Source organism: Parambassis ranga, chromosome 9 (assembly GCF_900634625.1).
Source record: "Parambassis ranga chromosome 9, fParRan2.1, whole genome shotgun sequence".
NCBI classification, from domain to species: Eukaryota; Metazoa; Chordata; class Actinopteri; family Ambassidae; genus Parambassis; species Parambassis ranga.
In genome coordinates, this window is record NC_041030.1 from 6,739,529 (window position 1) to 6,762,634 (window position 23,106).

General features: G+C 41.8%; 4 protein-coding genes across 10 annotated transcripts; 1 reads left to right on the top strand and 3 right to left on the bottom strand.

Annotated features, from left to right (window-relative positions):
- Window positions 1–186: 186 nt before the first annotated feature.
- Window positions 187–3,913, bottom strand: LOC114441979 (leukocyte surface antigen CD53). 3 transcript variants are annotated; one of them, XM_028415193.1, is made up of 8 exons: window positions 3,738–3,913; window positions 3,132–3,216; window positions 2,111–2,299; window positions 1,686–1,760; window positions 1,502–1,609; window positions 1,320–1,421; window positions 1,153–1,236; window positions 187–610 (listed from the first exon to the last, which is right to left on the bottom strand). In XM_028415193.1, the coding sequence occupies exons 2-8, from the start codon at window positions 3,192–3,194 to the stop codon at window positions 539–541; spliced, it is 693 nt and encodes a 230-aa protein (XP_028270994.1). In that variant the 5' UTR covers window positions 3,195–3,216; window positions 3,738–3,913; the 3' UTR covers window positions 187–538. The 3 variants fall into 3 exon arrangements, with proteins under 3 accessions (XP_028270994.1, XP_028270996.1, XP_028270995.1); XM_028415195.1 differs by lacking the exons at window positions 3,132–3,216; window positions 3,738–3,913 and adding an exon at window positions 2,439–3,125; XM_028415194.1 differs by lacking the exons at window positions 3,132–3,216; window positions 3,738–3,913 and adding an exon at window positions 2,401–3,125.
- A 1,059-nt stretch (window positions 3,914–4,972) lies between these two features.
- On the bottom strand, window positions 4,973–17,135 carry pnpla7b (patatin-like phospholipase domain containing 7b). Of its 3 annotated transcripts, none has more exons than XM_028414463.1 (35): window positions 17,075–17,135; window positions 16,037–16,080; window positions 15,829–15,903; window positions 15,273–15,360; window positions 14,870–14,949; window positions 14,694–14,788; window positions 14,434–14,574; window positions 14,100–14,259; window positions 13,823–13,903; window positions 13,479–13,607; window positions 13,276–13,356; window positions 12,814–12,934; window positions 12,641–12,718; window positions 12,372–12,454; window positions 12,109–12,258; window positions 11,938–12,015; window positions 11,476–11,681; window positions 11,270–11,401; window positions 11,061–11,184; window positions 10,782–10,971; window positions 10,534–10,683; window positions 10,394–10,457; window positions 10,156–10,324; window positions 9,882–10,064; window positions 9,680–9,798; window positions 8,770–8,926; window positions 8,543–8,659; window positions 8,379–8,448; window positions 8,135–8,251; window positions 7,731–7,879; window positions 7,484–7,636; window positions 7,286–7,402; window positions 6,842–6,926; window positions 6,624–6,745; window positions 4,973–6,546 (listed from the first exon to the last, which is right to left on the bottom strand). In XM_028414463.1, the coding sequence occupies exons 2-35, from the start codon at window positions 16,076–16,078 to the stop codon at window positions 6,481–6,483; spliced, it is 3,972 nt and encodes a 1,323-aa protein (XP_028270264.1). In that variant the 5' UTR covers window positions 16,079–16,080; window positions 17,075–17,135; the 3' UTR covers window positions 4,973–6,480. The 3 variants fall into 3 exon arrangements, with proteins under 3 accessions (XP_028270264.1, XP_028270265.1, XP_028270266.1); XM_028414464.1 differs by having other exon boundaries at window positions 17,029–17,083; XM_028414465.1 differs by lacking the exon at window positions 17,075–17,135 and adding an exon at window positions 16,245–16,987.
- Window positions 17,136–17,439: 304 nt separating this feature from the next.
- On the top strand, window positions 17,440–18,771 carry mrpl41 (mitochondrial ribosomal protein L41). Its single transcript, XM_028415215.1, has 2 exons — window positions 17,440–17,512; window positions 17,966–18,771. Exon 2 carries the CDS (start codon window positions 17,994–17,996, stop codon window positions 18,399–18,401), a length of 408 nt encoding a protein of 135 aa, XP_028271016.1. The 5' UTR covers window positions 17,440–17,512; window positions 17,966–17,993; the 3' UTR covers window positions 18,402–18,771.
- Window positions 18,563–22,691, bottom strand: dph7 (diphthamide biosynthesis 7). Of its 3 annotated transcripts, none has more exons than XM_028415211.1 (10): window positions 22,645–22,691; window positions 22,163–22,323; window positions 21,472–21,605; window positions 21,309–21,396; window positions 20,673–20,767; window positions 20,420–20,577; window positions 20,257–20,329; window positions 20,107–20,172; window positions 19,854–20,026; window positions 18,563–19,422 (listed from the first exon to the last, which is right to left on the bottom strand). In XM_028415211.1, the coding sequence occupies exons 2-10, from the start codon at window positions 22,292–22,294 to the stop codon at window positions 19,022–19,024; spliced, it is 1,320 nt and encodes a 439-aa protein (XP_028271012.1). In that variant the 5' UTR covers window positions 22,295–22,323; window positions 22,645–22,691; the 3' UTR covers window positions 18,563–19,021. The 3 variants fall into 3 exon arrangements, with proteins under 3 accessions (XP_028271012.1, XP_028271014.1, XP_028271015.1); XM_028415213.1 differs by having other exon boundaries at window positions 22,163–22,326; window positions 22,645–22,690; XM_028415214.1 differs by having other exon boundaries at window positions 22,163–22,370; window positions 22,645–22,667.
- Window positions 22,692–23,106: the final 415 nt, after the last annotated feature.

Below are 23,106 nucleotides of genomic sequence, written 5' to 3' on the forward strand. Positions count from 1 at the left end.
GCCTTTTAAAATAACAGCGTTTAGAGCAACATGTGACTAAAAATGTGCTGTTTAGGGGAACTGCCTTGTTAAACAGGGTCAAAAGAGGAAGTGGTTATTTTTAAGGCTCCACCACAGATCACTAAGCTGCAAGTTTACAGGAAATAATCTGACATGAAGTTTTAATATCGACGCTACACCGCTGCATTAACACTACAAACAATGCTTTATTGATGCGTGTTTGTCAGTGAAAGGACTGTGAAAGACTTACACCTGATATGTCATATTTTACAGATAACTGCTTTTCAATCTCTACAAAATGCAAAGATATATAAACATAGAAAAAACTGGCAAAAACAGTATTGTTATATATTATACATAGCTTGAGCTCGTAGAAAGCCAAAGGTGCCACAAATTTGTTTCACCTTAAAGTTGAAGAAAACCTTGAAAACCTTTGAGCACAAAAAAGTGGTTTGTTTCTCTAATCTGATCTAATCTGTATAATTTGAACTGTACAATGATATTAACTAAACTTCAAAGATACATTAAAGCATAAGGTTTATAACTTGTATCCCAGTCCAGATCTACTAATGTGGCAGAAGAGTGTCATGGCAAAACACATTCCCAAGACCTGTAAACAAAGAAGACAAGAAAACAGAAATCATTGTACAAAACAAACACCATATATACACACACGACGGCTATAGACAACAATGCTCTTATTACACTCCTGCGCAGACACAGCGTGTAGATATTATTTTAAGGTCTTCCCAAAAGTCCACTTTACTGTTACTATGACTTTGTTGAGAAGCAAATGAATAAATGAGAGGGTTCATTTGGACGTTAGTGGCTAGTATTAGTCGACAGTCATCAAACAAACATCAAATTTGTGTCTACATAATAAATCCAATATATAGTCTTGATGTCTTAACAACTTCTAAAGAGAGATCTCTGAAGGTTTGAGTCGCCCGATGACCCACTGCGTTCACTAGGAAGTTGCTATTTTTTAGCTCACAGCTCCTTGTTGCTGCTGGAAAAGGCGAATAAAGAGTCAAACAACCAAAGAATTATCCTAAAATAGGCTGGAATTCCAATTAAGTAAAACAAAATGATGTACAAATGTTTTGACACATTGTACTCTAATCTTAACAACAACATCCACCATCAGCATACCTCAATAATACAGAGGACAATGACTGAAATCCCGGTGGTGAGGAAGTTGTCCTCAAACAAAGTCTTCAGCTTCACCAAACAACCCTGCAGACAGAGCACAGATAGGAGTGTGACCTCTGGCACAGCATGCTGAAAGCAGCCTCAGTGTGAGGCAGCAGTGTGTCTACCTTTTCCCTGATACCAGGCGGGTTACAATTAGTCGACTTGCAGCAAGAAAGAGGAATAGATTTCCCCCAGTCTGTTTGATTATTGACGCCACAGCAATCCAGCTGAAACAAACCAATCAGAGATAAGGATGAATGTCTAACATCAGGTACCTGCAGGTACGTCTCCTCTCTGACACACCTACCTGTATCTGAAGCAGATCCCAGTCGCTCTTCAGAGTCGTGGTATTTCCAGTGTTTCCTTTTGCTTTAATCAAACCCTCGTCGAGATCTTTCCTCACCAGCTCAGCGATCTACACAATCAGGCGAGATTTTGCAAATTATATAATCTACACATAAGGGTACCAACTCTGCTGGGTGTGACCCTACCTCTCTCTCATACACGAGCAGCAGGCAGGCCGCGGCCAGCTCCACCAGCATCAGGAGGAAGAGCAGCAGGAAAAACTGGAACAATGAGGTGACGTGCAGCCATGAGATTCTGACACAATTTAAAGGTCAGTTCATCGCAACTCTTCTGTCCATGTTTTTGTGTGTGATAACATCATTGTGTGTACATTACAAAAACAGAATTACCATTTCATACACGAGGCAATGAAATGTCTGTTTAGCTCCAAAACAGATTTAATGTATGGGTGTGTGTGTGTGTGTGTGTGTTTTTTTTTTTTTTTTTTTTTTACACACTTCCTGGTTGATGATTTCATGTCACACCATGAAGTGGTGGTGTCAATCCAAACTATAATATAACACTTTCATTTGTAGCATGTTGACATAAGATTCTGGGTTGTGTGTGTTACCGTCAGGAGGAGGCAGCGGTTTTCCTTGAGAGCGCCCAGGAATCCTAGGAAGGACACGCAGGTGATGACGATGCCGGTGATCAGCAGAATGTTGGCTATGTTGAAGTGGGCCAGATTCGGGGTGAGAGCGGTTATCTTGAAGTTGATCATCATGTACACACCAAAGCTCAGCACTGCCACACCACACATCTGGACAGAAGAGAGGACACACTGCAGCCAAAGTCCACACAACACACACACACTGATGAATTAAAAGGTTTGTCACAAAGGAAACAAATGACCACAGTCACCCCAAACCAACATGCCAGGCTCTTAAATCCACACCCACCAGGGGAGAGGGTGTTTAGTCCACACCACAATGTGCAGCATATAAGGCTGAGACGCAAACAAACTGCCCACCACACAAGTTCTCTGAGTCAGTGGGTTATTTTAACACCATGTGCGTTAGTCAATTATAACGCATTAAAACATTGCAGCATAGCTGGCTGACAGAACCACATTCCACTTTAACAGAGATCCATCTCATCTTATTTATTGGCTGCTGTCTTAGTTTTTATCTATTTAAAGACTCAGGTTTGCATTTCAGGAACTTAGTTGTGGTTTTTGACCCTGTTCATACACAAATCAGCTTTGCTTCAGTGCATTCTGTCTTCATATGGCGCGTTAGCTTCCAAGAATCAGCTGACAGTGTTTTTAAATAACTTCACTTCACTTCACATCTGTTAGATTTGCTAAATTAACCATTAAATATGGTCAGGATTTCAAACTTGACACAGACATAGTTTTGTTTTAGTTGTTTTTTTCTCAACATCTTTTTATGCCTCCATATTTATCATATAAAATACAGCTTATTATCATATTTGTTTTTTTGCGTTTGAATAGCGTTTTAACCCTTTTCCACACATCCTCCTCTGAAACAGGTGGCGTGTAGATGTCAGCAGGAGTTTATCAAATGACTTCTGCTGCATCATGTATGCACCACAATGACCTCTGAATACTGGATAACCCCACACATACGTACAAAACAGAGGAAGTTGGCGACACACATGGTGTACTTCAGACACTTAAGGCAGCCTTGAGCCATCGCGCACGGCCTCTGATCCAATCTAAAAAAACAACAAAAAAACAACCAAATAAGTGTTATTATTTAATTTCATTGTTAAAATCAGCAGATGATGAAAAGCTAATGGTTTATTTAACATTTTAGGCCTGTGTTCCTGAGTGTCACAGGGCCGTGTTGCTGTCAACATGTCACTTCCTGGGTTTCTGCTCAGTTTTTTTAAATTAATGGCAGAGTTTAACGGATTACATAACAGCTGGTTAGTTCTGTGAAACACCACCACTTCCCCAAAATATGAAGTGAATATATTCGTGTAAAAACATCCGCGTATGTACTATAGAAGCACAAAAACATCCAGTTGATTATTTACAGTAGAAAATAATACAGTAAATATCGGAAATTTAGATTTGATGTTGATCAAGGCGTACTTTCACATACAGTTGCTATTCTGGCTAAGTTGTTGGGGTATTCTATTATATAAAAACACTAGTAAAAAAATGATTCTCATACTCCAACAATAAGAAGACGCCGAAACAATCCAAATAATCAATAGAATAAAGGTCTTACCACTTCGGTAGAATGAGAATCCGCTTGAGTCTGTTGTCAGTCTTTGTGTTTAGAAGAAGTGCGTATGGCTGTGTGCGCTTCCACTTCTCATAGTGCTGTGGACCGTGCTGAAGGCTTTGCGGGGCTTTCTGCAGCTCTTCTCACTTCCTCTTTGTACACATTCACAGCATGGAAAAACCTATGACTGAGAAAGTGCAGCAGTACGAGGAAGGAGGGACGACACACATCTGTGACACACTGCTTATATTTAGACTCAGCCCACACTCAGCCCGAGCACAATAATACTTATACAATCTATAGTGGTGAATCTGGTGTAATACACACAGAACAACAAAGGCAACAAAACAAGACACAGTCTAGGCTCTTTCTGCTGATTAACAACTTTTCAGCAGGTCCCTAAACATAGCTTACTTAAGGTATAGTAGGTCTTAGAAGCCTAAAATGCAGTTTTTAAAGTTGAACCAAATGAACCTTGCCAGGTCTGCCAGGTCAGTGAAGGACGCATTTGGACATGTGACCACCTGAAAGACATCAGTCAAAGGCTGCAGCCTGCATAATGGAGGTGGATGATGGTAAGAATGTACTTTGCATTTGATCGAAAATCTTTGTTTTGCTGTTTACTGGAGTCAGACATGTGAACGTGGCGAAGTCAGCGTACTGCTTCCTCTTACACTGAACACAGAGTTGTGAAACTGGACCACACCTTCAGGGTGGACCACAGGGCAATCAACTGAATCCACTGCACAACCAGCAGGCAGGCAGATGTTCAGATGTTTTATTATTATGATTTTTTCCTTTAAACTCCACATTTTTAACACACAAGTGTTCCAACTCCTCGGTATGTCAAAGCATCAAAGGTCAAAGCATCTCACACAGTCACACCTCAGAAATCAGTGCAGCAATTACTCTGTAAAATGACTTCAGTAGCTTTCTGGTATTAATACATATAGAATCATGATGATGTAAATCCTCCCACTCAGTAGACAGATGACGGTGGTGCCAGTACAAGAGGTCAGACTCTCAAGATAACAACTGTCCTGGTTCCTGTTCAAGTGCTAATAAAACACACAAACTAACCCTGAGACAGACAAAAATGTTACAACAATACAAGAAGTAAAACTCACTGCACATCTGAATACTGGAGCGTACTAGGAGGATATTTTTCTACCCTTGCGTCAAATCTGTAGACAGTTTGGCATTACTGCACGATTAACCTGAAACCAGACACACAGTGGTTTAACAGACAGAAAGACTTTTATTTAAACATGACAACAGTTTGAATCTCCTGGCAGGTTTTTACTGTTTTGGCTTTTACAGGTTTCTATTAAATAGTGCACATATTACTATTACCATCACAACAATATGGAAGTAAGGATTTCACAGGCGATGCTAACACAGTGGTAACTACTCCCTATAAACACTGAGATGGTTGTGAGACCTACATTAGTAACTTCTTCCACAGAAACATCAATCAAACCACCCGAGCTGCTACACTACAGTGATCATAAAGGACTCCAACAGCTGTGTTAGTTACAATGTAAGACACCCACACTTCTATCATGGTTTAATAAAGTCCAGACACAAGGTGTTTGTTTCTGCTACTATTCTGATACATACCGTACGTGTATGATTAAAGCTTTAGCTTTACTAATACTGTGTTGGTGTTTGACTTAAATGGCACTGCAAATTCTTTGTTTCTAGAGCTGGTGGAACCCCAGATGGCTTACACCTGATGGCTCAGTTTCACCAGTGAGCAATGACATGTTCCATGTGACTCCAAATTTGTGAGAAGAACCTGAACCTGAAGAACCTTTATGGTGAGTCCTGTTTGGAATAAATGTGATGTAATTCCCATGCAGTGACCTCCGAGGCTGAGAGAGGAAGACAAAAACTGCAGTTCTTCAAATGGCCACTTGATGGCGGCTCCAAAAGTGAGTCATCTTTGTGTACAGACTAGAGTCAGTCCCAAAGCTTATGTAGTATGGTGTACATGAAATAAAAATAACTTTTGAATGATATCCAAGCATTAAACTGTTTATGTTTCCACTATTTGCTCTGAAAGAGGAGCAATCCCTTCATTATTGGAAAGAAATATGGTCAGCCCTTTAACTATTTTCACTTACAAGTAAACATTATGAAATGTAATATAGCTCTATAGAAATCTGCAATTATTGATACAGAAATACAATGCAATGTAATGCTGTAGTGCATTTAGTAGAGCGTTTGTGCACAATGTGTTCAGATACCACCCTTTATGATGGCATAATTACATACATATTCTCATAGTTTCCTTGTAACTTTGACATCAACATATACACACCAAACAGTTAAATGAATGTTTGAAAACAAAAAAAGCATCAGAATCTATACATAATACTTCTGTCACACTCTTTGCTCAGTATATGTTGCTGGGAGGTTTGAGGTAAATACTAAAGGTGCTTTCAGACAGTGTTTACCACATTGTCCATTGACTTCAGTGGAGACGCAGTGAGGCACAGCTAGATCAGTCTGATCATGTTCTGGGGTAATAAATGATATTTATGACATACTGCTAACCATTCTCCTATTCAAGCAGCCCTCTCTTTGTGATGGCATTATAGCAGCAACTTGTGGTAAAATCAGAGAAGGCAACAGCTTGTTGTCTGAGAAGCTACTGTATCCGTCAACAGCTGAAGTATACAGTGAGAATGGTACCTGGCTGCTCACTGGGTCACTGCACTGGAAGGTGTGTTTCCACAGGCTGTCACCGCCGAGCACTTTGTGAAGCAGTCTTCGGCAGACGTCGAGCTCTGACTTGAACTTCCTCATCCTGTAAACAAAATGAAATATCAAGCCAGAACAAAATACATATAAAATCTGTAGTGGTGAATCTGGTGTAATACACACAGTTTCAGCAGTGTCCTCTCCCTCTGTGTGTTCACTGCCAGGGTTGAATGCCTCAAAGTCTGACAATGCGCTTTCCACTGCCTCTTCGTCGTAGTCTGTCTGGTACTCATCAGATATTTCCTCTGAAGGCAACAACACAAGACACACTTTTCAATAGGTCCCTAAAATAGCTTACTAAAGACAGAGAACAGCCTAAAATGCTGTTGAACCAAACTAACCATCGATGACAGCATTTTTGACAGGTTCAATCCTCGACACGATCTCTGCCAGGTCCGTGAAGGATGCATTTGGACATGTGACCACCTAAAGGACATCAGTCAAGAGAATTCAGATCAATTCAGTTTTATTTATATTTCAAGCTGAAACAAACTATAAACTGTGTTTATATTATAGTGGATGTATATATCATCAGTTCATAAATAGTAATAATTAAAACAAAGATGAGCAACAGAGACTGGTGCAGGAAATAAGCATGGGAATGATCAGAGCCCGGACCGCAGGTCAGCATGCAGGTCTGGAGGCAGAGAGACCAGGCCGTTTCTGCCTCCTGAACCCAAGCTGGAAGATTCCAGATATCAGTGTGCTCACTTTGTTTGATCACAGAGAGACATCATCCTGGTCAAATACTATGCGTGAGCACAGTTTGTGTTGTTTGCACTCACATGGCTAGTTTTGGTCTTGTGGAACTCCTCCTGATGTCTGTCCTTAAGCATGCTGTCTACCACATTGCTGCGCTGCCACACATCAAACAATGTCTTCCCGTGCTGGTAGCCGACCTCCTGTAGACCAGGACAGGGAGATGTCAGAGAGAGAGTCAAAGCTAGAAAATTAGAGAGAAAAAGAGCTGACAGGGAACTCACAGCGATCTCGTCAAACTTGCCAAACTCTAGTGTGCCGTAACGATCGATTGGTGGGCGGATGTACTCGCAGTAGTCACTGTCCCTGACCAGTTCCAGCTGCCTCACACAGCACACATAAGCAAGCCGGGTTTGGATCTCTGCCATGTTCAGGACCTTTAAGGAAATCAAGACAGTTTTTCCCATTTTACCATGAACTCTGCTACACCCTCACATGCAGAGAGGACATTTGGGTGGAGGGTCAGCATACCTTGACTCTCTCAGACAGAGGATTGAACCGCTTCCACAGCAGCCACCAGCCGTTCAGACTGTCACCATAGTTGGTAAGGTCGGTTTCATCCCGGCTTCCAACGTCGATTGCAATCACAACCTTGGCACCCATGGAGCGAGCCACGTCAGCTAGTTACCAGAAGGAAAAAAAAAGGTTCATGAACTGTCAGCCGCTTATAATAACACCTGATAAGAACACATCATTTCACAATGGAAGCTTGGTAAATAAGAGTATAGAAGAGTTTTGCTTGTTGCGTTTTCAGTGATCAATTTTACATAACATATAAAAGGAGGAGGAGTTTCTGGTGTAACATATACCGATCTCTGCTCTAGAGATACTGTATGTTTCTTTAGTCTATAATGTTTAACAACAGTGTTTCTCACCAGGGAGGTTGTTGATGTAACCTCCATCCATGAGTAAGTGTCCGTCTTTAGGATCACAGAGAGGCGGCAGGTAGCCGGACAGTGACATACTGGCCCGGACATATCGCCACAGCGAACCTGAAGAGAAGAGACAAGAAGACAATTACAGGTGGACTGTACAAAATCACAATAAAATGTTAATGAATGAAACCAAAAAAAGGAGTTGAATGATTTCAAAATAAAAGAAGCGTACAGTTTCACGCACCGTCAGTGTGAACTCTCATAGAGGAAGCTGTGATATCTGTAGTGATGTTGAAGTACGGTAACCACAGGTCCTTGCAGTGGAAAGCAAAATAAATAACAGAAACATAAAAGACACATTCCCATATATTCAGTGGCTCAGAACACTACCATATTTATTCTATTTACCTCTATCTGTTTGTCCTTGAAGACAGAGCTAATGCTGGAGTTAAAGGAAGCTCCTGAAAACATGGAGGTAACCGGGTAGGTCAGATCCAGGATCTTCTTAAAGTAAGAGGTCATATCCTGAAGAAGAAAGGAAAGTAAAGACAACATGTAGTGAATGACACAGAACAGCTTCTCCCAAACAGTTTGTGTAGCAAAGTGTTTTTAAATTGCCAGTGACATCCACACACCATGGCCCACTCATGAGCCCGGACCCTCATCCGACTGGAGCTCTTCTCGTCAGCATACAGAGCTCCCATGAATGAGCCGATGGAGGTGCCGCCGACCAAGTCGATAGGGATCCCCGCCTCGTTCAGTGCCCGCAGGATTCCCACCTGACAGCAGCCTCTGCACAGAGAGACATCATCCTGGTTAAATACTATGAAAGTGTTTCATCCATCAGTTTTATTCAAAGGATAAAAACGCTTAATCTTAGGGCTGGACAACATTTATTTTTACTTCACAGTAAAAGCTAATAAGACAAAGGCACACATAAGAAACGCATTGATTGCCGTGTCTACAGACTGTCTCAGGTCATAGCTGAGAGAAAAATCAGGCCCTACCTTGCCAGAGCTCCAGGACAAGCCAGAGCAGTTTAAAAAAGAAAAGTAACTGTTATTACATGTTTAACTACCGTACTCCACACACACACACACACACACACAAACACAACTGTCCTGCTGATTTTAGACCTGTAATCAAACTGAGGAAAAGTACCCACACTATAATGTAAAAATCTATTAATGGATGGACTGGAGGGAAAATTTACCAGGAAAGAAAAAACTCATTTCTGATTTATTTTTTTAAAGGGAATTGTGACAAACGACTGTGAGGAATATCAGCATCCAAGCAAAGTATTTAGAATATTTTCACATTTTTGCAGTGTCTGAATATTAGCCCTAAAAATAGAAATCCTACCAGATAACTGAACTGCTGAATATTCAGGTCCAGCCCTAAAGCACAGCTTCTAATCTCAACCATATGGACACTTTAAAATTATGTTTTTATTGGATTAAATAAATGAAATTCACAACGTGTGATAACAGAAGCTGAATACAGTTTGGCTATCATTTAGAAATACATTTGTATGTATGTCAGTACCTTGCACCACCTCCACCCAGCACCAGAGCAATGCTGTTTCCTGTTAGGATTCTGGCCAGGCGGGAGAAGTCAGAGTGACGATCTGGGCATTTTTCAAACACACGCTCGTACAGCTCCCTCTGAAAATGCACACATATAGAAACAGAAATCAATATTCAGATCACGTTTGCCAACAACAGAGTTATTGTGTTGTTGGGAGTACCAGCTTAGGTAAACTCCTCCTAGAGAACACTCTGCGGGGACAGGACAGGTGATGGTGTCTGGAGATCCAGCTCCGCATGTTCAGCCATTCGGCTGTCCCACTGGGTGGTGGGCCGTCCTCCCTGTGCAGCAACACCAGCTGCTTCTGAGCCCGGACAGCACTACCCTCCAACATCCGCTCCAGCTACAGATGGAGGAAGAAGAAAAGAAAGATGGTTTGAATTTGTGCTGTGGAACAGTTTTATGTACTGCAGCTTGGCTGTACTTTCACTTACCTCACCCACAGTGGGCTCCTGCTCGCCCACTCCCACAATGATGATGCAGTCGGCTTGGCGGATGCAGCGCTGAGTCCAGGGCGTGAGGCTGGGGTCAGACTGGTAGAGGACGATGCGATGGATGTCTTCCTGCTGACCAAGCCAACTGGACAGGCGGTACTCATGGACACTAGAAGTTAAGTGTAATTATTAAGCATTAATTGCAGATTGCTTGTGTGTTTACCACTATTTACTTTACCTGTCCAGAGCAGCAGAGCCCAGTCTCTGTTTGATGATGTCACTGGTCAGGAGAAGAGTAGGACCTTTAGAAAACAGGATAGAAAAATCATAAAGGACACTTTTTTCTGTGTGTGTGCGTGCACGTGTGTGTGTGCATACCAATGCCACTGAGTGCATGTTGCAGCTCCAGAGTGAAGGCAGTGAGGGGAACTTCCTCAGAGACTGGCAGGATGGACACAGTGGACAGGTTACAGGCTGGATTCCCAGCATCCCACTTATTGTTGGCCGTGTGGAGAGTCAAACTACGACCTGCAGGGTAGAGGGCGATTTGCTTTATTGTTGTTAACAGTGAAGTATTTGTGCAATTATTCTTACTGCCATGAGGGTGAAATGAAAATTCTTATTACCAGCCAGAGGCCCGTTGACCTGCTGCATGTTGCCCAGGATCTTCTGCCCCAGCAGATGGATCAGCCTGGTAACAACCTGAGGATATCGCCTCTTGATAGAGTTGAGAGCTCCTTCAGGCAGCTTGGCCAGCTCAGAGTCCCTGACAGCGTGGACTGTGGTGGCTCGGTTCATGTGTGTCAAGGCCTCCACCTTATCCAAACACAGAACATGTTTAACTCTACAAAATCCTGTCTTTAAAATATAAACTAAATTTGTTACTCTTAACTTTTCAAACTCACCACGCCGATTAGATCCCCACGGCCATACTCCCCTGCAAGCTCCTTTTTCCCATCATCCTTTGCAATGACAGAACGCAGGCGGCCACTGAGGACGATGAAGGTGCTGTCCGACTTGTCTCCCTGTCTAAAACACAACAAGAACATTGCACATAAATAATAAGAAGATGGCTAAACATATGACTGATTGCACAGGGTTGTTGTTTGTGTACCTATAGACAGCTCGGCCAGCTTCCACAGCCATCCAGTCCAGTGCAAAGTCAATCTGCCTGACGAATGGTGACACCCTCTTTACCACCGTGTGAGCTACATTCAGCACCACCCTTGGCTCCTCGCGCATAATCCTTAAAAGTGAGAACACACATGTGTGAATATGACAGAACTGCTACATGTTTCGGCCTTGTGAGCTCGATCTTACTCGTAGAAGTGGGCCTTGGATATGGAGAGGAAGGCACAGTCTCGGTGTGCTCGCACAGTGAAGATGAGTGGCTCCCCTGTGAGGACAGCCAGGTGACCCACCATTTCCCCTGGGTGGGTGACAAAAAGCAGGCTCTCCTCCTCGCGGTCTATCATACGCTGGTAAACATGGAGAGCCCCCGAGATGATAAATGCCACGCTCACATCCTATAAAGGGGAAAAAATGGAGATTAAATAAGTAAAGAAAAATGTAGAGCACATTCTCAACAGAAGCAAAACATTTATAACAGTAAGCCATTAACACATTCACTATAATGGAAAAGGAACATTGCTGGCTGATAGATATGCATGCAGCATGCACATCTATTAGCATTATGTGCTTTAATGAACTGTATGTCCTTTAAAAAATTAATGCTACGTGAAGTGGGTGTTTTGTTTGATGATGTTTGTCCAACAGCCTGACCTGGTCTCCCTGGTGGGCCACAACGGAGCCGGCTTTGACCTGGCGAAGATTCACCCTCCCTTCCAGCAGATTTGGGTCCTAGTGATTAGATACCACAGGAAATAAATCGTCTCAGAAGTATTTTTAACCCTCATTTCTCCTTTTTATGTTAAAGGGGTGTGTGTGAGCTACCTGTATTTGGATGACCTGCAGCAGATCCTTTTTAGCAGCCTGGAAGATGGCATTGACTTTATTATGTTGCAGATTTCCTCCTCCGGCGTCACTGTAGTGGTACACGGCAGATGGAGTGTGCTGCATGGTCACGCTCTTTTTTAGGATAGACTAAGGAGAACATAAACACATCGATGATGAAAACACTCCACAAAGCAGAAAAAAAACAGCGGCTGTAAGAACTGTCCTAATAACAAAAAAAGTCAAATTTCTTATCCAAAGACCTTCACAGGGGTTTGAGAGTGTGTCTCCTCTTTAGCAACTCGAGCCCGTTCATACACTCGATTAAGGTCGACTGACATTTCACCTGCAAAACACACACAAAAAAGCTGTTGTTATGGACTGTCTTTAGTTTTAGTGTCAGCAACAAATGGCACTCTGTTACACTGATGTGTCAGCAGCAGTCATTTAGTTTGAGCTCAATATGGCGTGTTGCAGTGCACTGCATACATGTATGTCATTTTGTAGGAAGAGATACACTGAGTGAGTATACCTGTAACAGCCAATGGGTTGGAGTGAGAGCGGGATTTCCTGTATTTTGAATTGGACACGTCAGAGAAGCTGGACTTTTCTGTTAATGTATATCAAAGAGGACTTCAGACAAACAACAATATCAACGTTACCAAAACCAGACAAAAGTACAGAGAGAGTGCTGTGGTTTCTGACCTGTGTCAGCTTTTTCAAAGCCCGGTTCATCACAGTGGGACGGCTGCCGGCGAAAACCTTTGTGTGGATGAGTCTCTCCTAAAACATTTGCCACTGACACCAAGGAGATGGCTTGACTCTCCTGTTACACATACATAAATCAATGAACAATAACAGGAAATAGTTCTTACAAAATATTTGCTACTCTTAACGATTTTATGTAGTTCTTAACAGTGTGCATGTGTACTGTTGAACCACAGGAGGCACTAAAAATGTAGCAGAACTAAAGACAGAGGATAACTGCAAGCAACATGAAAAAACTGCAAATAATGGCACAAAATATTAAGTAAATTATATTTATTATTATAATTATATATATTCATGAAACCCAGATGCATAAAAAATGTTTGAAAATGTGAGAAATAAACATTTATGCTCTATCCATATCTGTTACGGGAAGCACGGTTAGTAAAGGAGCAGTACCGGGTTGAAGAGCTCTGTGGTTAGGCCAAGGTAGTTATGTAAGGCCAGAAAGGTCACTCTCTGGAGACGCACCATTATGATCTGCAGGAAACAAAAACAAAATGCAGACTGTACTTTTTGCAAGAACTTGACAGAATAATGATTATTTTTTTTCTCGAATTTGTGTCAACAAATCAACAGAAAAATGACTGTGGACACTTTACCTGTATGACACGGACCAGAGTTTCAGGATATTTATCAAACACTGACTGGAATGCAGCAGCTGGAAGGCGCAGAACAGTGGAGGAAACTGCTGCCCTGGCAGAAACTGTCTTATAAGGAGCTGGGTAGCCCTGAAATATCAATATTTAAATGATAAATTCAAAGAAATTCCCTCAAGGTGTGCCTGAAACATTGCATTAATGAGAACGTAAACACTGTACACCTGAACATGTGATGCATACAGCCAAGGCAACATTGTTACAAAAACAAATTCATAATAACAGGTATATATTTTATGAGAACAAATAATGATAAACCATATAAAAGCTGAGGACTGCACACATACAGTGATGATGTCCAGCATACTGAGCAAACTATGAACACTGTCTCCTGGTAACACCTCCTTCACCACGGCATCAGTACCATCCTGCAGCAGGAAAACACAATCAGGCGTCAGCTTATAATTCCGACATGTCATAAGTACTTTTAGTAGTCTTTTAACAAATACTACAGCTTGTCCCCTTTTCAAAAATGTGGTTGAATCACAACAGTAAGGACAAGACAGCTAAACATAAACATTTTTCAGACCTCTAACACTGAGAATTTCAGCACTGTGGTCTTACACTTTCGTGGATGCACAGCTCCAGGCGGCCATCTTGAACCACGTAAATGCTGTCATCAGTGTCACCAGGTCGGAAGAGTCCCTCTCCCTGGTGCAGCTGGATGAGCACCATGTGACGACACAGCTCCAAGAAGAGAGGCTTCTCGAAATGGCCGAGCACCCTATGCATAAAAATTATGCACCCTTGTTTAAATGTTACAAAATGAATGATACAGGTCATGCTTCCCCACAATAGAAAGTGGTGCATATCACCTGGTCTATTAGCTGCCTCTGTTAGCGCTTTATTGTTTAAAATTGTCCAAACAAAAATTATGATGATTGATGATTGTACCAACCTGACATTTTTCAGCATGTACAGAACCTCAGAGGGCAGGTGGGAGTTCTGCACGTCAAACTCGGTCAGGTCAGCCTCCAGCAAACAGGGAGGAGGCTCTTTGGGTTGCAGGGTAGGGGGCTCCCTCCGGATACGCAGGATCCTAAAACACACACAGCTCAGAATTATGACCTGAGATTTTTTCATCATATAAAGTAGATCCAGTATTTAGTGGTCTATCAGGCTGAAATTAACACATTTTTTCTAAAAACAAGGACTCACTTGCGAGCTATAGACAGGACTTTGGTCCTCTTCCTCACCCTCTGCCGTGATGCTGAGTTTGAGTTAGAAGCAGGAACTGCAGACAACGTCTGAACCTGCAACAGAAAGGAAAAGGTGCTTAGCAGAACAGTTTCTGACAACAATAAAAATAATGGATGTTCCAAAATGGCGCTGACCTTTCTCATGATCTTTCGGCCGTAGAACATCACCTTGTCTCTCTTCCTGAAGCGATAGTGAGGGGCACCTGCCTCCTCCTCTGAAACAACACAGGTACTCTGTAACAATCTGTGTGTCTCATCACAGACTGGGCCTAAGCATATATATCTCATCTGCTGCAGCAGCATTATAACCAGCCCAGATCTCTCAACCGGCCTGCCTGACGTCCCAAGAGTCTATTGTAAACATGTTGACAATAGACTCACATTACATACCTTCAGTAGAGCTGTAGCAACCATCAGACATAGCTGGCAAACTGATACTTATTCAGAACATTGTGTCTGTGCATTTTAGTGCATCTTTGCACAGTGGAGATTATTTATTTTGCAACAGTACAGGGTGCACAGTGTGTGTGGCACTGACTTGATCTTTTGTATCTTGTGTAAAGAAGAAAGACGACGACTCCAACAACAGAGACAGTCACCACACCTCCAATCAGCAGAGCCGTCCACTGGAACAGAAACAAGGCTTTTAGTTTTAGTATACATGCACCCCCACCTTGTTTTTTTAGGATATTTATATACATATATATATATATATATATATATATATATATATATATATATATGCAGCATTGCAGAAGACTGTGTTGCAGAACACCACTCGCTCTCTGACTGAAACCATTGTCAAAAACCCCGATCTATTTCTAGATGTAAGCTCTTTAAACACATTTCTAAGTTCAGTCCTCATTCCTGCAGCATGAAAATGCTCAATAAAATAGTGCAATGCTAGAAACATTGATCTAGTGTGAAAAAGAAGAAAGAAATCAGTCCATGTGCAGCATTGAATGATCAAAGCCCAAGAGATACTATTCTACACTTCTGCATGAGGAATCATTCAAACTGTTTGCTTTCTGCACACATTAGTGTGCTATTGATGTAGTAGTAAACAAAAATTCCAAATGACAGAGTGTGGTTACCATATTGACTTCTGTTCTCTCCTCCACAAGCTGCTGCATCCTGGCTTTGAGCCCACTGCTTAGTGGAACCAGGTTCTGAAACACCAAGCACATTATTTTTGACCTGATAATCCACTGATAATCATATTTTACTAACATACTTTCATGATGCGAACATTGTGACTAAATGTCATGCTAATGACAAGGATGCAGATTTACTGGGACATACTGGGTAAATAGTGCAGCTCTCTTCTTCTTCAGTGTCTTCCATGCCTGTAGAAAACAAAAACAAAACAATCACAACAATAAAACAAATTTAAAATTTATATATATATATATATATATATATATATATATATATATATATATATATATATATATATATATATATATAAAAGCCAAACATTGTATGCATTTAAATATGATGACTTGCTTACTGCTGTACTGTGATTTGTCTTCATACACTGATATCAGCCTTGTACCCAAACCCCTGACCCTGTGGTGCCTTGCTCCACCCAGCTGTCTCCCAGGGTACAGAGCAAGGGCTTTCTGAAATCTGGGTTAGAGATCATCTTCAACAGTTCAATGTTTGTAACCAGACACTCCTGCAAACACACAGCCGTGGGCTCTATAAACAGTCACAACTCTGAGGAAGGGTACAAAGCTGAAAGCTCCTCCGTGTGAATCCAGGATTCAGAAGCTGCTCAATGTGTTTACTAAGCAGAGAGGTTATCTGCTCTCAGGCTATTTACTTGGCTTGTTGAAGAAGTCTGGCTCAGTGGCTCTGCCTCTTGAACTGTGTCCTACTCCATTTAAAAATATATGATTTAATCATTTCCCTGGGGGTTTCTTAGCAGCCGAGGTGAAACACGACTCTTGGCTAATACACTTCTCACTGTACGTTGAACATCAACCAAGCAGCATATATGATAATGAACATTTTATAAGGCGTTCGCGGACAACATGGAGAAGAGAGGCTTTTCTGGTCGGTAGGATTTGAATGGAATTTGATGCAGGTGAAGCAAACTAACTCGCACTTTCATATGTTTAATATTTCTAATTAATAACTAGCTAAATTAAACTTAAAGTTACTGTAGCTTATTGACACAATACCCGTGACTCCAGACTCCGCTGCATTCCCCAACATAACAAGGGTGCAATGCAACGTAAATGAAGAAATAAACGACAGAGTCTACAGCAAACACAAACGAACAAACACACCTCCAGGAGTTTTCCACCAAACCGAGCAAACCGTTTTCCTACGTACCTTTGTTGTGTCAAAGTTTCTTGTGTATCCTAAACAACATAGGTCACGATTGTGGCACGGGGGTAAAGTGAATACCAACACTATCAAAATAAAATACTGCTAGACAAAACTGTATGGCATACATCACATTTCGCGAGGATGTTTTTTGACCCACAGTAGGTAGATTTTAGTATTTTTGTTCTGAAACAAAACATATTTACACTTAATTCACGCATTATACTTGTGTATTTTCCATTCTTACGTGACTTAGGAGCTTTTATTTTGAATGACAAATCGTCTGTGTTCTAGGTAAACCTCGCTTACTTGACAGAAAATCAAAACGCTGACTGTCAGTATCTCGTATTTTAATTGGTGGACAGGTTTTACTATCGGCCAATCACAGAGCATTTCATTGGGTAGTGAGGCACATTACTTGCATCCGCCTGAGGTGTGCTCAAGGTGAGAGAAATCGAATTCATGTATAACATTATATTGTGTGTGTGGACGCAGCAATTTATGACCTAACGACAGCGTAAAATTATACAAATAAAACGATCATTAAAAATGTTGTAATATACAATTAGCTTGACAGCAGACGATGCAGTATTAGCGTGAGATAGCTAGTAAGCTAACTAGTAAACAGCTGAGAGCAACACAATATTTTCTTGTCTAAATAATTATTGTGCCGCAGGTTGACCGTACCTTGGCCAATGTTCGTACGCCCTAAATTGATTTAATAACAAGTAAAGCCAACGTTAGTTTGATATTGTCTGTACCGCCTGCTTTCCATACACTTTTTGTCTTGAAATTCAGTAGTATTAATATGCTTTTCTGTGCTTTTTTAATTATTATTTAAAGAAAATCGTGTCTTTGTTTCCTCTGCTCATGTTTTCCCTGCTCATGTTTTCCCAGTCCCGAGACACGTACACGCTGTGGCACCATGGGTGTGCTATCCACGCTAATAAGGGGTCTGGTCAGAGGCGCGGACAGAATGTCTGAGTTCACCAGCAAACGCGGATCAAGGACTCATAATAAAGGCAGAGGGGCCAGACCCACTGGACGGAAGCTCTCCAGCAACAAATTTTTGTCCATTCGGGCTATGACCCCCGAGTTTGTGGTGCCACATTTAGAGGGATTCAAACTGAAGCCTTACGTATCCTACCGTTCCACACCAGGAACAGAGCCTCCAGTCACAGCACAGAGTCTGTTTGATGAAGTTGTGGCACCTCAGATCAAGAAAGACTTTGAAGAGGGTTCTTTCAACAAAGAGCAGCTGGAGAAGTACGGGTTCGAGCCCACGCAAGAGGGAAAGCTGTTTAAGTTGTATCCCAAGAACTATGTGCGTTAATGGACTCAAAATGTGACTGTACTTGCAAAGACATGCAGCTTGCTTATTAAATAAAAGAGGAGCTGACACCTTCAGAAAATCAGACATGACTGTAAGCTGTTGAGAAAAATCTTGTGTTTGCAAAATAAAACTTAGAGGGTATACAATAATGGGATGCATAATTGTAGTGAAGGTTGTTCCCTTTATTTCAATGTTTGCAAGCTAAAATGCACAGTGAACATACTGTATGACATCAGGTTAACCTTATTGGTGATCAAATAAAGAATGTGGGTCATCATATGGTGAATATCACCACCTCAGTTTTCTATGGAGCAGCAGAGATTGTGGGCTCTACTTATCTGGAATTTTATTAAAAGGATCCTTGGTTGAATTGAATTGTTGTATTTCTGCTGTTGCTACAGGATAAAGGAAAATATAAATACAGGTTTATAAAAATCTGTCATTATGAAAATAGAGGATTTTGCTAATTGCATATACTGTGACAAGTTATTCCGAAGTATAAGGGACTGGAACAGGATATCATGCCCATAAGTGAGGCTATACATTCTGCTTTACATCAGTACAAGTTATAGTTTGATAAAGGGGTATTACTATAGTCAGCCAGTGTTCACATTTGGTCATCATTGTTCTGATCCCTGCTGAGCCTCATCTGGAATCCAGTCCCAGCGCCACACATGAAGCATGTGGTCATAGAATGAGCAGCTTGCCAGCAGACAGGACAGCGAAGGAACACCCTCGCCAGGGACAGGCAGTGCAGGCGGAGTGGTGGAGGGTGCTGCAATTTCCTCCGGGATGTAGCGTCCAGCATCATCTTCCAAGGAAGTATCAAAGCTGGCAGTGGGAGATTCATACTGAATCCTCAAATGTCCTACGCTCTCCGGGAGGCTTTCCTTTGGTTCTGTGACAGGAGAGGAACAGGGAGCAGGGTCCTCCAGGGACAGCCTGGACCAGTCTGCACCATATGCCAAAGAGTTGTGAAGGATGTAGGAGGCTACAACCGGACATGCTCCTCCATTGCCTTCTGATCAGTGACAAGACAAAAACTTGGTCATATTCTGTCAAATATAACAGTTACAATTGAAATCAATCATTCTATTCACAAATAGCACACTAGGAAAACTGCTCACTTTGATATAGTATTATACTTAACCCTTTAAGTATGGCAGATAAAAAGGTCTGGTTGGACTATAATCAATTAAATAAAAAAACAGGATGAATGAAATGTCAGTGAGTCATAAACAACCTTTCTGACACACTAGAGATCAGTCACATTCTGGCAAATAGAAAACTACTTTTCTTAGTGATGACCAATATACCTGGCTGCTCTGAAATACAAAAGTTTAGTGTGAATTGCAACATCCTCTGTATTTAGCCCTGATGTTCCCCTTTTTTCAGCTGTCAGGAAGTCAAACCCAACACAAACATGACTGCTTGAAAAATGTATAAACCTACCCAGGGCCTTCTCGCAGTGAAGAATATGGAAGTCATTGTGCATGCAAGCTGCTAGCAGCAGATGCTCATGGGTTGGATGCCACTTCAGCCTCCACACCCCACCTCCCACAGGACTCTCACTGAGGGGCTGCATCATGTTCCTGCCATCCCAAAGCAGAACCTGCTCATCATAGCTGGGGAAGAGGGAGATCAGATCACACCACAGTATTGACAACAGCACAATTCTCACACACCGTCAGTCACAGATATTTACCTGCCCGTAGCCAGAATGTGTTCCCGGTGTGGGTTGCTTTGAATACTGCATACACCCATTGAGTGCCTTTAAAGAAGAATTCACCACAATTTATTACAGCTCTATTCTTAAATGGATGATGACAGCTAACACATTCGGTACTCTCACTACCTTTTACTGGTGAAAGTTGGGCTGGACGGACCAATCCTGAGATCCCAGCCTTTGAGTTTGCAGTCATCACCACCTGAGGAGAAAACACAGGATGATTTGTGTCCGTTAAGTACTAAAGAGATATACGTTATCATAGTATTCATTGGAAATACAGCTGCGTTACCAGAATAAACTAGCTGTGTGTCCCAGTAGGAGAAAGCTGAGATCCAGGCCTCGAAGTCGTGGGCCCTCCACTGTGAAAGAGCTGTCAGAGCACCTTCAGCTAGGGAAAGAACGCTGATGCAGCCTGCAGAATCACTGCACACCACCCGCACATCACTGCTGCTCAAAGACATTCAACACGATCACAATGAGTTTTCTATGACAGTTTCGCCATTTTATGGAAGTGTAGAGCAGTATGTGCTGTGGTGTTTTACCTCTCCAGTCGTCCAGTAGACCAGTCTAATGACAGAGCCAGCCGGTCTGGTCCAACCTCAAAACTACTCAGACTCTGTAGACTGCAGCCACCTTCCTACTGGATACACACATTTATGAGTGGAGGCTGCCACATTCTATACACATTCACATCAAAGCTAAACTAATACACATGTAATGAGAATAAAATCATAATAAAACACAACCTCCCAACCTACAGTGAAACATTTACATTGTTACATTAATTGTGTGTTCTGTATGTTTGTCTTTCTGATGGGCTAAAAAAACATTTTGTTCATGCTGTCTTGGATTCTGTATTATTAGGTAATTAAAAGTGTTGTTCATGAAAACATTTTTCACACCTTTATACAGGCAGCAGCCTGAACTGTCGATGGATTTGTGCTCTTGGCACTAAATCCTGAGCCATCATCAAACACTCCACAGACAGGGAACACATCAGACCAGACTTCTGTTCTTAGGCTTGACCTGTCAAGCTTTGATGGGCCTGAGGTTTTTGTTTTTGGCTGACAGGTGTTGACATGTTTTCCGACTGTCCTTTAACATCTCTCAACAACACAGTATTTGCCTATGTCAAATCATATCATTGTCTGTGTTCCTTCTGGTTCCACATTTCTCACCTGACTCTCTGTGAGTGTGTATAACTGCAGCTCCCCTGTAGCAGCTGCCATTCCCAGCACTGCCTTTTCTGCCACAAGCACATGGCACCTGATAACATACAAAACAATGAACAAGAAGTAAAGCAAAAAATGACAGCCACACTGGTCAAACCTGATTTCTTACCATTTCAAGTCTAAAATGGCTGCTGTGTCCAAGCGCTGCAGCTCAGCCAGAGGAGGGCTCATTGGTCCATCACGCCGAAATTCAAAAAGGTACAAACGGCCAGTCCGGCTCGGGGTGGCATCCTCTTCGCCTGCCTGCACAATGACTGTATTAATCACACACAGCAGATACTTCAAGAAAACCCCACAATCAATCATACAGTCATCATGGGTTGGCAAGGTAGGCCTTGAAGATAATCCAAATACAAAACTATTTAATAAACCATTCTATTGAAATTTAGTAGTTCTATTAAATGCAAATTATTATAGGAATGTGCAAACAAGATGAATGAATGAATATTAATCAACACATTGATGACTGCGTTTCCACAAATCACAGGAGATGGCGCTTGGAAAACAGGCTTCTGTGGAGCCTTTGCCTTACCCTTACACTCTTTAATCTATGCAGTACTGTTGTTATTAATCCGGTGTATCGCAAACTTAAGTAAGATACCTAACACTGTGATGTGAATGGAGAGTTTGCACTACAACAGTAAGGGCTATAAAACAATTACCCAGTGGCTACTTTGTAGATAGTGAACACCAAACCATCATATTTTTAAACGCATGTGAACAGATATAATCAGTGATGGTTCTGTTCGTGCGACAGGTAATTGGATGTGTCGGGACGGACTGACTGTATGTAACCTCACCCCTCTCTGTAGATGATATGTCCCACAGGCCAGGATGTCATGGCTCGATGGAACAGGACACCACTCCACCGTGTCAGCACTCAGCTCCGTGTCAAACACCTGTAGACTGCGAGTCCTCGACTTCCAAGCCATGGCCACTGGCTCTGCATGCCGTTACAGTGCTGCTTAAAATCCAACATTATAACCTGTTACAGTTATACGATATAACCTTAAAAACAACAGCAAACAAAGGCACGCCTACTAAGTAGTGCGAAAACAAACCTAAACAAACATATGTTGCTAACCTCCATCAAGCTAACCAAGCTACAAAATCTGTTTGGATGCTAGCTAGCAAGCTATAATTAACTTCTTGCTTGGCGAATTGCAACATTAAACATTTAAAACAGTACAGAGATGTTCCAAGTCAGTAAATGAAATACCAAAAAGTTAAACTTTTGTTTAATACTAAATAAACAGAGCAAATCATCAACTATAAAACTCACATGTCTGCCAAGCTCGTCCCTTTAGTCTGTGCGTCTTGACGTCATCGCGCAGCGCAACGGTGCCTTCAGGCACCACTCAAACAAAAGGCAGCGTAAGGAAGTAAAAGCTTGTGAACGGCAAACACCAGAGTGTTTTTTTTGTTAGTTTTATTTTATGTTTTGAAATTTTGTGGAGGGGTCTTGCAGTCGTTCGTACTTTAAGTGCACTGCAGTGGCATGGCTCTGTTTCGTGGTTCAGTTTTGCTGCATTCGTTACGTTTAAAATGGGGACATCTGCTGGCCAAGTTTCTGAAGTGCTTTAGACAGACATATTGAAATAAAAAAAAAACATCTCCTTTAAGTAAAAAAAAGTGAAACGCCGCCGCTATTCTACACGTGTTGTTACATGATAAAAACACAATACAACGAGTTTGATTTTTCGAACTGTTGAGCGATGCTCTCGACGTAACCGGGCCTCCTCCG